Here is a 14649-nt window from a genome sequence, read left to right as displayed (position 1 = left end):
TCTTTTATCATACTCTGTCATGTGTATCACTATACCAAAACAAAATAATTTGAGCAGAAGTGAAATGAGAATCTTCTTTCTCTTTGGGCTTTTCCCTTCAGGGGTTGCCACAGCAAATCAATCTTCTACATCCAACCCTGTGTTTTCACACCAACTACCCTCATGTTCTCCTTCACTACATCCATAAACCTCCTCTTGTCCGCACATCTCAGTCTGGCCTCCAAGGCCTCTAAAATGTAATGTCCCTGATCCTATCCATCCTGGTCACTCCCAATAAGAACCACAAAATCCGCATCTCTGCTACCTCCAGTTCAGTGAAGGCCTCTAACATGTAATGTCCCTCGTTCCTGATCTTATCCATCCCGGTCACTCCCAATAAGAACTTCAGCATCCGCATCTCTGCTCCCTCCAGTTCAATGAAATGAGTATAATTGGTGGCAAAGGGGTTTATCCCACACATTTTCGGAGGAGTTGACGGAGGCCTCTAAACCCCCACACAGAAAAAAAAGAGTGCACAGGAGGAGGAGGATGGGGAGAAAGAGAATAAAGGAGCAAAGGAATCAAAATATAATAGCACGGCACTCCAATTTGCACATGTATGTATTTAAGAGGTATTGTTTGCACGAGACGGCAAGGTGAAGGCAAAAGGTGAAGTGGGCCAATTTTTCCATATCAGAGGTGGTTTGTTCGCCCCCGAGCGGGAGTCGTGCTTTAAGTGGCGTAACATTACAGCACTCCTACAGATGAGATCAAAGGCTCCGCAGAGGGATCCTCCATGCCTCGGCTGGCAAGGCGCCGTCCCCCGTCCTGTCGCTGACATACTGTATCTTCTCAAGGCTTTGCACACATTGACTGATCGCACAAAATGCACTCTTAATGGAGACAGGAAATGCCACATACAAAAACTTCCTTTCTTTCTAAGTACGGGCTAATATTCAGAGATTAAGCTTTCTCGTTAATTATTTTCATTTTAATTAGTAAATCTTAATTAACAATGAACATTTACCCTTAAAAATGTTTGGCTTCGGAATGAAGGAGGGGGGGTGAAGAAAGGAGAGAATAAATATGACAATCTTTTTGGGACCTCCGGGCAGGATTACTGATGCAGGCTGCCATAGTTATTAAACACGTTCTAAATTAAATGCCTCCATGAATTTTGCACAGAAATACATTTTCATACTTTTGCATGCCAAATGCGGCATTTCATATTTCAGATTCATCTCGCCGCAGTCATTTTGGGGAAATGTCACCTAAACAAAGATTTTGTCATTTACCAAAGGAAATTACTATGCGTAGCAGGTTTGGCCATTGCTTTCTCTCTTCTGCCTGTGCCGGTTGTTTCAAGTCAGCAAGCCATAAAAAATCTTTATCTCAGTGAAACACAGCAATTTGGGAGATAATCGAATGGTGACTGGGGGGCACAAACGCCAGTCTGAGGAATTATACCACAATCTCCCCTGCATTTACAACCTTCCTCAAAGCCAGTTGTCACCCTGGAAGGAAAGCCCCTGACTGAAGATTCATTACATCTTTAAGCCAGCATGGTGGCATGGCAGCCTCATCCCCGCATGCAACACAACAGCGCGCTCCTCCCACAGCTGCTGCTGAGCTTCCTTCTCACTCCACTCTCGTACTTCTCATCTTCTTATTCCTCCTACTTCCATACCTAGAACCACAAAGCTGCAAGAAATCATTCAATAGGGAAGGTCATTCGTGCATATCCCAAACACCAAACCTGTCTGGGTGACTATTCATTACATGATTTCACGGAAATTACATCACTTGATTGTTTTTGATTGCTAGCAATTGCTAAATATTTCCAAACAAATATACACTGGAACCTCCAAGGTTGAACACAATCCATTCCAAAATTTCAGTAAAAACGCAAGGGATCTTTGATTTGTCTTCATTAATTCGGTCTAAAAGGTTCCCATAGGACAAGGGTGTGCAAAGTACGGCCCCAAGGGCCACATGCGGCCCACTAAGCGTTTGAATCCGGCCCGCTAGTTGCTTTTTAAGTATTTCAACTTTTAACATACAAACTGGTAACATGACTTGCAAGTCGGATGTCTTATTTAGTAAAACAAAACGAGGCGGGGTACACCCTGGACTGGTCCCCAGCCAATCACAGGGCACATATAGACAAACAACCATTCACACTCACATTCATACCTATGGACAATTTGGAGTCGCTAATTAACCTAGCATGTTTTTGGAATGTGGGAAGAAACCGGAGTACCCGGAGAAAACCGGGGAGAGCATGCAAACTCCACACAGAGATGGCCGAGGGTGGGATTGAACTGTGAGGTCTGCGCGCTAATCACTCGACCACCGTGCAACCCCCCCCCAAAAAAAACAACAAAACTATTAAATTATATAGTTTGATGTGGTCTGATGTTTAAAGTGCTCGTGAAAAAGGGGCCTGAGAACATACAGCTGATAGTAAAGCACTTTTACAGATAAAATTAGACAAATAATTCAAGGAAAATTATAAGCATAAAATAGTATGTGTGTGTGTGTTAAATATATGTTCCGGCCCCCTGGACAATTTTGTTAACTCAATGCGGCCCACGAGTCAAAATATTTGCCCACCCCTGCCATAGGACATGGTGACCAAATGTACTTCCTTCTTTTCCACCCTTTACAGGCATTCCAATTTTTTTTTTAAGTGCGGAAAATACCCTTGTTTTCATTGTTTTTCACTCGGCCATTAAACTGACTGGCATTAGGGTAGTCTGTTGTATGTCACATAAAACCTGAGACACGTTTTGAATGAAGACATGACATGTGCTGACTTGAAGTCTCGTAAAATTGTGGATGTCGTACACAATGGTGGTTCAGATTCCCACGTTCTTCAACTCCGGTTTTTATCACTAATTCACTGCAAAAGAAAACAAAAACATACCAAAACAGAGGCATTTTTTCCCATTTAAATCAAATTAACACCTTCCAGTCAGAAGAAAATAATTATACATTTGTAGTCACATATAATTGATGAAAAAAATTGATGCACGGTGATCTAGTGGTTAGCGCGCAGACCTCACAGCTAGGAGACCTGAGTTCAATCCCACCCTCGGCCATTTGGATTGCATGTTCTCCCCGTGCATGCATGGGTTTTCTCCGGGTACTCCGGTTTCCTCCCACTTTCCAAAAACATGCTAGGTTAATTAGCGACTCCAAATTGTCCATAGGTATGAATGTGAGTGTGAATGGTTGTTTGTCTATAAGTGCCCTGTGATTGGCTGGTGACCAGTCCAGGGTGTACCCCGCCTCTTGCCTGAAGACAGCTGGGATAGGCTCCAGCAATGTGTAATCAGGAAAACTGGGGCGTACAAAATGTATAAAGTATAAATAAAACCTGATAATAAATGTTATATAATAAATGATAAGATAAAAGTATATAAATATATATATATAAATATATATTATAAATTATAATATATAAATTATAATATATGTATATGTATAATATCTATAATATATATATTATTATAAATAAATTATAAAAAATATAAAAATATAAAAAATATAAAAAATATAAAAAAATTATGAAAATTATAAAAAATTATAAAAAATATAAAAAATTTATAAAAATATAAAATATATAAAATATATAAATATATGAAAGATAAAAAGAAGATCATAAATGTAAAAAGTAAAATTTTGACTTTTCGTAGTTCTTAAACATCGTTTAATGTCTTTGGATGTTCAACTGTTCATTTTCCCTGCAAGTAGTACTGTAATTTCGAGTACTACCATTGTTGAAAACATTTTGGCAACATTCTGTAAGGGTGTCGACTGCAGATATTTTTGTTTTTTGACAACTAGCACCATATCTTTACCTGCCAAAGAGATTGGGACACCGACGAAGAGGATTCTGGGAGTTCTGTCATCTGTCCATATTTGGAGATCGCTTCCTGGCCTTCCCCCAGCACTCTGTGCGATGGACTACACACACAAATACACAAGTGTAAACATGCAGGTAAACGTCACTCCCCGACACCTTAAGAGCCGCGCTGGACAGCACTGATCAACGTCGGAGCACAAAGACAGCCAAGAAGCTAACCCTGTTAGCAAGCTCGGCACATTTCAGACTCGCCAACAGCAGCGCAATCTAATAACACCAGAACAAAACACTTCTCTCCTCCTCTCGCTCTCTTCCTCAGCCTTTCAATCTTATCAGAAGTAACGTAATAAGCGGCTGCTTCCCTCTGTCTTCTCGCTACGTCTCTTAATTCCTCAAAATAAAGCAATATCACAGGGGCCCTGGCCTGCCTGTGACTGGGGATAAGATGCGAGTAAAAAGAAGGATAATTCGGCAAATAAATGCTCGGCATCAAAGGCAGGCAATGGCTCTTTCTTTTCTTTCTTTCCCCGCCGTCTCTGTTTGCCTATCAAAAGTATTACGTGCGCTTTCATCAGTTCACAACAAGGCACAATGTGCCTCCTAATGCAATTACTCAACCTCCATTAAATCAGAAACAGTGGAGACAAATGAATTACATTTGTTACAAAAACCACAAGTCAGCTCCATGTCTCCCCTCTTATTCCTTTCATGGGCACAGCGAGAGCAAACGTGAAATAATTTCTCATTCAATTCCAGGCAGATGTAGCCCTAGGTGATGCGTACAAAGTCTCCCGTGTCTAATAGCCACCCACCATTGATATCAGAAGGAATTTACAGGGTTCAAAGCTGTCGAGAGGAGGTCATAGCGCTAAACTCCCAACTACATTCATCTGACAGGGCTGGTGTCCAACTACCACCCACCCATAAAGCAAGCAAACACGAGTGAAGATCCTGATGGGCGCAGTAGTTTCTTGATTCTATCACGTCAGCCGCCATGCTAGCTCATAATTACTTAAAAACCCAAACATGCTGAGCCGCACGCCCGCCGGGGGCGCTCGGCTTTGCGAGATGTGACGTGTGATCTCCGGCTTCAAGTGGACGCAGGCGAGAATTGATGCGCCTCCGAGCCCAATGACATGGACAGATTTTCATGGCCCCGAGCCATCCTACCCACAATGCAATGCACGCGGAGGACTTATATGATTACATGCTTTCTCAAATGTCAGTGGGGATGCTTTTCACGCGAGTGGCGATGATGTGCCATCAGATGTACTACGTATGGGGAGAAATATGAAAATGAAATGGGCTGGACTCACCAGTGGGGAAGTGTATTGTGTCTGTGGCGGGCTGCTTCTCTTGGTGTGTCACGGCTCTGCGGATGAGGGGCCTTTAAACATAAAAAAACTATATTAACTTTAACAATAATTAGCAACACAAACAGTAAAACACCCTGTGAACTCCCCCGATGCCAACGTGTAAGTCCATGTTGTCTTATATATGTCTAATATGGCTTATTTTTATCTGGTTATGTCAACTTTATTGAGTAATATGATAGTAAATGTGACTATAGGGGTGTTATGTCATATGTAGAGGGCTCTAATAATGTTAACACTTCTTACCTTTACACTAAGAAAATATTATGAAAATATTATGAAAATATTATGAAAATATGAACACACAATAACAGTGGAAAACGTCAGTTTTCTCCATTAGTCCGACAACAATAAATGTCGAAACGACGAAAACCGGACAACTGTTCCCTTGGGAAATAATACAAATACAGTTCATCCACACTTAGAAATAAGAACACATTTTTATCAAGAAAAATAATAGTCTCACATACAAATAACGACTAAAAGGGATAAATTAAGAATTAACATCACCTTTATCGAAGACTCTTGTTGCTGAACAGTGGAGGGAGTACAGGGGAAAGACGGAACAGCCACGCAGACGCTATTTAATTCTAATTCCGTACAAATTTAACTTTAAAAAGTGGACGATTATAGCTGTAAAGTTGCTCAATTAAACATCACGGTCAACTTCAGAAGCAGGTGCAATCATCAGGTGTGATTATCACGCACACTGGACCGGCTCACTCTGTGTTTTGTGTCTCCCTTAAAACGTTCCCCCTGCAACGTGCGTTATACTTAACTTATATCCTATTGTAACAAATGCTAACATCGTGCTTTCCTACGGGTTCTTTATTTAATTAAAGAGTGTTTGTCACCTTTATATTAACGTTCTGGCGTCATGGTATTATACAGCTTTAAAAAACATATACATATCATTTTATACAGTATATGTACTGTATCTACACAGAACAGTCAGAAATATACAGTGTGCTTGATTGTATCATCAACGCAGGGGGCACAGTGCTTAGGAAGAGGAATAAATGAGACAGAATCAGAGTTGTTAATTACTCTGCATGTGTTCTATGAACACATAATCCACCACACGTACCCACACATAATAATGATTAAAAGAGTGTGTTATGTTCTGCTGGAAATGTTTTGTTGCCACCTCTCTGCTCTCTGTGGCACTGTACTGCTGTACTATCTTCATGTACTTGGGAGCAACTCCAATCTATGCTGCTCCTCCATAAAATACTCTAAGTTACTTTGTTTTGAAAGCGTTTGCCCCTTTCTGATTTTTTTTTTTTTTGCATGTTTGTGACACTTACTGTAAATTTCAGATCATGAATATCAGTCAATGACAACACAACTGAACACAAAATGCAGTTTTTAAATTAAACTTTTTTATTATTAAGAGGAAAAAAAACTATATGGCCTTGTGTGAAAAGTGCCTTTAACTTTATCAGTAGCTTTGGGACTCCAGCAAACCACAGAGAGAGCCATTGTCCACAAATGGCGAAAACATGGAACAGTGGTGAACCTTCCCAGGAGTGGCCAGCCAACCAAAAATGACCCTAAGAGCTCAGCAATGACTCATCCAAGAGGTCACAAAAGACCCCACGACTGTAAGCCTCAGTTAAGGTCAGTGTAAAATAATCTGTGGTCTAACGAGACAAAGGTTGAAGTGTATGTCCCCATACATTTGACATACATGACAACCCCAGACCATCACACTACCACCACCATATTTTGCTGTTGGTATGATGTTCTTTTTCTCAAATGCAGCGTTACATTTACATGTAACGCTTACATTTACATGTAACCCAGACCATCACACTACCACCATCATATTTTGCTGTTGGTATGATGATCTTTTTCTCAAATGCAGCGTTACATTTACATGTAACGCTTACATTTACATGTATCAGTATCAGTATATTTCAGTATCACAGGAAGTCTTCCAGGTCCTGAAGCAGCATAACAACCCTCAGCCCATCACACTACCACCACCATATTTTGCTGTTGGTATGATGTTCTTTTTCTCAAATGCAGCGTTACATTTACATGTAACGCTTACATTTACATGTAACGCTTACATTTACATGGAACCCAGACCATCACACTACCACCACCATAATTTGCTGTTGGTATGATGTTCTTTTTCTCAAATGCAGCGTTACATGTAAATGTAGGCGTTACATGTCAATGTAACGATGTAATGCAGACCATCACACTACCACCACCATATTTTGCTGTTGGTATGATGTTCTTTTTCTCAAATGCAGCGTTACATTTACACGTAATGCTTACATTTACATGTAACCAAGACCATCACACTACCACCACCATATTTTGCTGTTGGTATGATGTTCTTTTTCTCAAATGCAGGGTTACGTTTACGTGTAACGCTTACATTTACATGTAACGCTGCATTTGAGAAAAAGTACATCATACCAACAGCAAAATATGGTGGTGGTAGTGTGATGGTCTGGGGGTTGTTATGCTGCTTCAGGACCTGGAAGACTTCCTGTGATACTGAAATATTTAAGTGTGACAAGCAAAAAAATAAAAATAAAAAAAACAACAGGAAGGGGGCAAACATGTTTTCACACCACTGTAGATCCAAGTTTTTTATCGTATCGTGTTCTTAGGCCATCACTTACTACGACATTCCCACTGAAGACCGCCATCATTCTCCTCTTCATCTTTGCCCACTGACTCCAATCCCGCCGTGTCTTCTCAGCATCTTGCTGCAAATGTACATGGATGCTGTCATTGCAAAACGGAAGAGCAAAAATAAACAAACTCCACCGCAATCTGTTGTGAATCGATACTGGGCCAAACCCTGAAGATATTTCAAGAGTGCGAGTTTACAACCAAGTCAGCACATTCACACGACACGTTGACGCAGCTAAGTGACAAGAGGCTTTCCATGAAAGAATAGCTGGAGAAGAAAAGCACAATTATTTCCTTTTAAATAGATGTGAAATCTCTCATGGATCATGCACTTTGAATGGGGGTAGTGGGTGTGGAAACTGTGCATGAATATCACAACACTGATTATCCAGTAAGAAAGGATGAGTCAACTTCGTCTTTGACTTCCCAGTGATGCTGAGACATTGTTGGACCATTTTTCGCCAATTACACTTCCTTTCTATTCTGACAATACCGTACTCCTACTCCCCTTTCAAATGAGATTATGACTAAATAAACAGTAGCTATAAGTTCTGCAATCTGTTTACACAGGCATGTAAATGTTGCTCTATATTCCCTAACTGTAGAATTGAATTCTTGTATTGATTTGTTTATGCTGTGACTGGAATGCAAGTCAAAAGAAAATAAGATGGACCAACCCCGGAGCTACAGTAGATGTAGCTTCAGAATACAGCAAAAAAAAAAAAAGGCTTCGCTACAAATCTTATGCAAGGGTCGAAAGCTCAGGTACCATGAACGGAGAATGGAACAAATTTTGGAGCTTTCCTGCAAACTATCTTGAATGCTTGATGTACTAAAAGCTTTTTACTTAAGTGCATTCAGGAGACATTCTGTGAAAGAGATGTAGCAATATCAGAATAGTTGCACTAGAAGAAAAAGGCAAAAAAAAGTGGGCCAAAGCTGCAAGTAAAGGGAAAAAGTTAAATACACACACACACACATACTATCCTTTGTCCATTAGCTTTAGCTGCACCCATACGCATGCAGCATAATGGACATGGCTGATGTGCTGGTGAATATGGGAGGATGACACAGATATTCCTCTTTGTAGCGCTGACCTGCTGCAGTGAAAGGCTGCCAAGCGTGATCATGTCAGGTCGCTCACGCTCCCTCAGCAGCAAAGCATGGCGGGGGACTACCTCCTCGGTTGGCTTTACTGCAAGAAGAAGAGGATAATTCTCTTACAGCATCCATTTATCCAGTTTCTATACTGCTTTGCACTCACGAGGTTCATGGGTATGTTAGCCTATGAGCCTAAAATGCATATTCGCCTAAACTGCAGTTGAATTTGCACATTCTGTAGGCTACTACTTTACATAGCAGTAAAATAAAATGTAAAATAAAATAAAATGTTTTTATATTACATTTTTATATTATATTTTTAGAATTCATACAAATGCAAAATTTTTATTTACAGTAGTAATTTATAAATTTTATATAAAAATGTATATATTTTTAAGTATTTTATTATTTATTATTTATTATTTTCATTCATTCATTCAATTTTAATATTATATTATATATTATATATTATAGCATGTTTTTGCTATAGCATGTTTTGATATTGGATATTTTATTTATTTTATTATTTATTTGATTTTTATTTCCTAATTTTTTACATATTTTAGAATTTAAATAATGTATTTAATTATGTGGTAATTATAACATTTAATAGTATACATAATATCATTATAATGATGATTAAATTTAATTTAATAAAACATGTAATTATATATTTTTTTAATTTAAATGACATAAAACCTTAATTATATTAGTACATTATTATTACAGTATATAAAGTATAATAATAATATGGAAAATAATTCCTGTGTATTTATTGATAAATATATATTTTTTAATTTTGCATGCATGCATACATGAACTCAAATTAAAAAGAAAATAATTACTTTTTACGGTGCTTTCTCTGCTCCTTATGCCCCTCACTCCATCCCCTCCACGCCCAGTAATGGGCCCAGCTTGTGTTTTGGCAGTGGTGCTGGCCTGGGAGGGCTCGACGCCTGAGGCACCACTACCACTACCACCACCACGGTGGAGCAGCACTGGATTACCCGCCTTCACCTCCAACACCTCCCCATCCCTGGAGGCGACCACTGTACCTGGAGAGATAACATCAGTGGGCATGCACTCACACACATGAATAAATCGGCACGCATAAACATTATCACATGCATACACGTACTGATGGGTGCCTGTTTGTGTTTACCAGACACAAATATTCATTCAAATATATTCTTTATACTAGCTGGAGCCTACCCCAGGTACCATTCTGGCCATTTTGAGTGTTCATATTATACATAAATATAGGTTGTTTTCAAGTGCTTATATGATGCAAGCCTGCTTTAATTTTCCTGAAAATCCTCTTCCTCATCAGCTACCCGACACCTCCACAACACATTTTCTTTACCAACCAGGAATTAGACCCTAAAATTGGAGCTAAAACATCAACCGCCTCGTTGGTAGAAAGCAGAATCTATTCTTTAAGCGTCTGTGTGAAGAGTATATGCGACGTGTGCAGTCCCACATGTGCAAGCGCCAAAGCCGTTATCGCCCATTTAATGCTTTTCACGTAGAAGCCGATATCTCGATGTGGTTGTGTGTTTTTTTCAGTGGTAGAATTTGTCTACCTAGACAAGAAAGATGGGAATAAAAGGATTTGTCTAGGATTTCTTTTCCTGAAAAAGTGTCCACTATTCCTTATATTAGTATATATTTATGCAGGAAAAGGAACAAAATGTCCACGTGTGGAGCTTTGAGGACGTGTGGCCGATACACCGGTGGGAGGCATCCACACAAAAACATAAGGTAGACTATTGTCGCTTAGTGAAGTCGCCTTCCTTGCCTGCTTCTCAGCCTGTATTGCATACAGGAACTCTTAATCCAAGATCCTCTTTACTTTTTTTTTTTTTTCTGTGGGATTTCATGAACATTTCCAAACAATGAAGACGAGGCTGCTAATCTCTGCGGTACAGCTAAATCCAAGACAAAAGCAAATAATACAAGCCCTCGACTCGAAGCGGCCCTAAACCCATCACTCGTGTGCGGGAATTACAAGGTAAGATATGCGTCATATGTCAACAGGATCTGGTGCGAGTGTCTTCATCCGGAAAAACAATGCTAAGCTTAAAGCACCTCAATGTGGCCCTGCTCTGTCACATATTTCAATGAAAGTGTGCTAATGAGCACGGGCACGCCTCACATTAAACACAATCCCTGCTTGGAAAGCACCCGCCATACCAGTGAGCTCTGGTCATGGGCTTTGTTCTGGACAAATATGCTGAAAATAGATTTGAAACATGACATCATAATACAGACATTTTGAATATTGCGTTCCTTTATTATATATAGTATATTATATAAAACCTGGGAAAAGCTCATCAAAATCGAGCATGTGTATCTTCATTGAAATAGGTTCTCAATACCATCCTTACAAATTAACAATGATTCAGCTACACGGGAGTCCAAGAAGCAAGTTACCAGTAAGCAAGTTCACCAAACTCCCAATCTCTTTTCACTTCATTGAATCCATTGGATTCTTCATTCTCAGTGTTGCTAGCCTGCTTTCTCACTAAAGTCACTCCATGACAAAAATGTGTGGGAACGTGGCCACATAGTTTGATCAAACTATTAATGCTGAATTATTTATTTTTTATTTTTTTATTTCTTTTTTTTAATTTGTAAATTTGTAAATTTGTAAATTTTTATTTTTTATTTCCAATTCATTGCATTCAATTGTAATCTGATGCATGTTCAAATGAAATAAAACCATTACCATTACCATTTTTAATTTCGAGTCACCAATTAACCTAACATGCATGTTTTGGGTTCGTCGGAGGATGCTGGACTACCCAGAAAAAACCCATGCATGCACGGGGAGAACATGCAAACTCCACACAGATATACGTAGATACACACCCAGATCTTCTAGATCTCTTGACTGCATGGCCAAAATGCTAACCACTTGTCCACCTTGCAGTCCTGAGTTCTACGTAGCAATCACATACCGGGTATGTCAATGAAGGTGTCTTCATCTTCATACAAAGCCACAGCCCTCTTTTGCCCATTTAATGTTGCTGGGAAGAAACAAAACAATTTCAAATATAAATGACATTACTTTCAAAATTATGCTTTAAAAACATATTAACATGTAAACTACTGATAGTAGCCGGGACAAGACAGGGTGAAAATGGAGTGCAAGTGGCCGGGTAATGAAGTGGAAGTGGATACTTCCTACACTTGGTTTCATACACTCAATTTTTTTGTATGTTTTGGTTTTCATCAAATGTTATGCCTCAGTTTTCAAAAACTGTCTTGGTTTACATACAATATTGCACTTAAACTAGTCAAATTGCCCTGTACTGTATTGTTCCAGAGAAAGCACCCTGTCAGTGCCCTTTTTGTTGCGTGTGACAAGAAGATGAGAAACATGCATTTGTTGTTCATATTGTTGGGTTTTGGAAGGAATTAAGAAACAAAACAATTTCAAATATAAATGACACTACCTTTAAAATTATGCTTTAAAAACATATTACCATGCAAACTACTGATAGTAGCCGGGAAAAGAGAGGGTGAAAACGGAGTGCAAGTCATGAAGTGGAAGTGGATACTTCCTACACTTAAGCCTTGGTTTTCCATTTTTTGTATGTTTTGGTTTTTCATCAAATTTTATGCCTCAGTTTTCAAATACTGTCTTGGTTTACATACAATATTGCACTTAAACTAGTCAAATTGCCTTGTACCGTATTGTTTCAGAGAAAGCACCCTGTCAGTGCCTTTTTATTGAGTGTGACTGCTAAATAACCACCATGGGGCCAAAGAATGCTGCAAGTGCTGATGGCAAATTGCTGATTTGATCAAGAAGATGAGAAACATGCATTTGTTGTTGATATTGTTTGGTTTCTTGACCTGTGTCAGACCTTTTGGAAGGAATTTAGAAACAAAACAATTTCAAATATAAATGACATTATCTTAAAAACTATGCTTTAAAAACATATTAACATGCAAACTACTGATAGTAGCCGAGACAAGAGAGGGTGAAAATGGAGTGCAAGTGGCAGGGTAATGAAGTGGAAGTGGATACTTCCTACACTTGGTTTTCATACACTCCATTTTTTGTATGTTTTGGTTTTCATCAAATTTTATGCCTCAGTTTTCAAACACTGTCTTGGTTTACATACAATATTGCACTTAAACTACAGATTCAGAAGATGAGAAACATGCATTTGTTGTTCATATTGTTGGGTTTCTTGACCTGTGTCAGACCTTTTGGAAGGAATTTAGAAACAAAACAATTTCAAATATAAATGACATGAACTATGCTTTAAAAACATATTAACATGCAAACTACTGATAGTAGCCAGGACAAGAGAGGGTAAAAATGGAGTGCAAGTGGCAGGGTAATGAAGTGGAAGTGGATACTTCCTACACTTGGTTTTCATACACTCCATTTTTTGGTTTTCATCAAATTTTATGCCTCAGTTTTCAAACACTGTCTTGGTTTACATACAATATTGCACTTAAACTACAGATTCAGAAGCTGAGAAACATGCATTTGTTGTTCATATTGTTGGGTTTTTGGAAGGAATTAAGAAACAAAACAATTTCAAATATAAATGACACTACCTTCAAAATTATGCTTTAAAAACATATTAACATGCAAACGACTGATAGTCGCCGGGACAAGAGAGGGTGAAAATGGAGTGCAAGTGGCCGGGTAATGAAGTGGAAGCATTAACATGCCTGTTAGCCGGCCTGTCATCATGTGATGAGATTTGCTTTAGTGAATCCTTTGACATTACACGGCAGTGATATCCAAAAAGATACAGGTGAAATGGCTTCTCCATTAATAGCCATGTTTCATTATAACATGCATATTACTTGGCTCCCAGGAGCTCGCTTTTAATAGGCCTCCAAACTATTGAGTTGGACGAGAAGGGAATGGAAAACTGACCAATGATACGTGACCTTCATCAATGACAGTGAAGTGGTAGAGGCGGGTGGGGGGGAGCCAATCTAGCGACATCATCATTTGGTGTATTTACATAGATTGTACCTGGTGATCTCTCTCACCTCACTTTAATGAACCGAGGAGAACTATTATGATGGCGAATGGCGTACTTAATTCAAGCTCATCTTTGCTGTTGACCCCGGATGCGCCGCTGCTCCGCCTTGGGTCCGTCTTCTCCGTCAAAGTCGGGTCAAAGTAATTTCTCGCACATTCATTTCCTGTGAAAAGTGAGAGAATGAGAGGTTCGCTGGTGGTGGCGGGGCGGCGATACCAGGGTTGTACAGGTTCAGGTTAGTGGTTATTAGAAGCACATGAAGCGAAATGTTAATTTTGACTGTGGAAGGTGCGGGGCCAACGGCTGCTTCCTGATAAGGCAGAGCCAGGATGAGACCCGAGCAAAGAGGCAGAACTGAGTGTGCACGATGTGTGTGTGTGTGTGTGTGTGTGTGTATGTGTGTGTGTGTGCACCCCTCCACGGCCTGCAGTGCTCTGGGGCCTAATTAGCATGCTGCAAAAGGTCACGGCAGGCAATCTCTTAAATACGACTGCCATATGTTTCTGTGTTCAAAAGGGACTAATGAGAAAGTCGACAAGCTCAAAAGTACCTGGAATTTCAAAGACAATACCGTCTAAATACTGGGAGGTCAGCAGCCTTGAGGAGCGGGCAAGTGTGGAAAAGTAGATCCAAAAGAAAAATAACCTGGGCCCAT

The 14649-nt window shown here is 39.5% G+C and overlaps 1 protein-coding gene across 1 annotated transcript in view; it reads right to left on the bottom strand.

Moving 5' to 3' along the window:
• Nucleotides 1-14649, bottom strand: part of ofcc1 (orofacial cleft 1 candidate 1) — a 107419-nt gene extending 92770 nt beyond the window's left edge. The window contains exons 1-8 of the mRNA XM_058060813.1: nucleotides 14640-14649; nucleotides 14050-14157; nucleotides 11937-12005; nucleotides 9822-10031; nucleotides 8973-9070; nucleotides 7863-7949; nucleotides 5164-5234; nucleotides 3843-3948 (exon numbers count right to left, since the gene is read on the bottom strand). Of these exons, the coding sequence (XP_057916796.1) occupies nucleotides 3843-3948; nucleotides 5164-5234; nucleotides 7863-7949; nucleotides 8973-9070; nucleotides 9822-10031; nucleotides 11937-12005; nucleotides 14050-14157; nucleotides 14640-14649 (759 nt within the window). The remainder of the gene's footprint in view (nucleotides 1-3842; nucleotides 3949-5163; nucleotides 5235-7862; nucleotides 7950-8972; nucleotides 9071-9821; nucleotides 10032-11936; nucleotides 12006-14049; nucleotides 14158-14639) is intronic.

Source organism: Doryrhamphus excisus, chromosome 21, assembly GCF_030265055.1.
Source record: "Doryrhamphus excisus isolate RoL2022-K1 chromosome 21, RoL_Dexc_1.0, whole genome shotgun sequence".
Classification (NCBI taxonomy): Eukaryota; Metazoa; Chordata; class Actinopteri; order Syngnathiformes; family Syngnathidae; genus Doryrhamphus; species Doryrhamphus excisus.
This window is presented reverse-complemented; position numbering and strand designations above follow the sequence as displayed.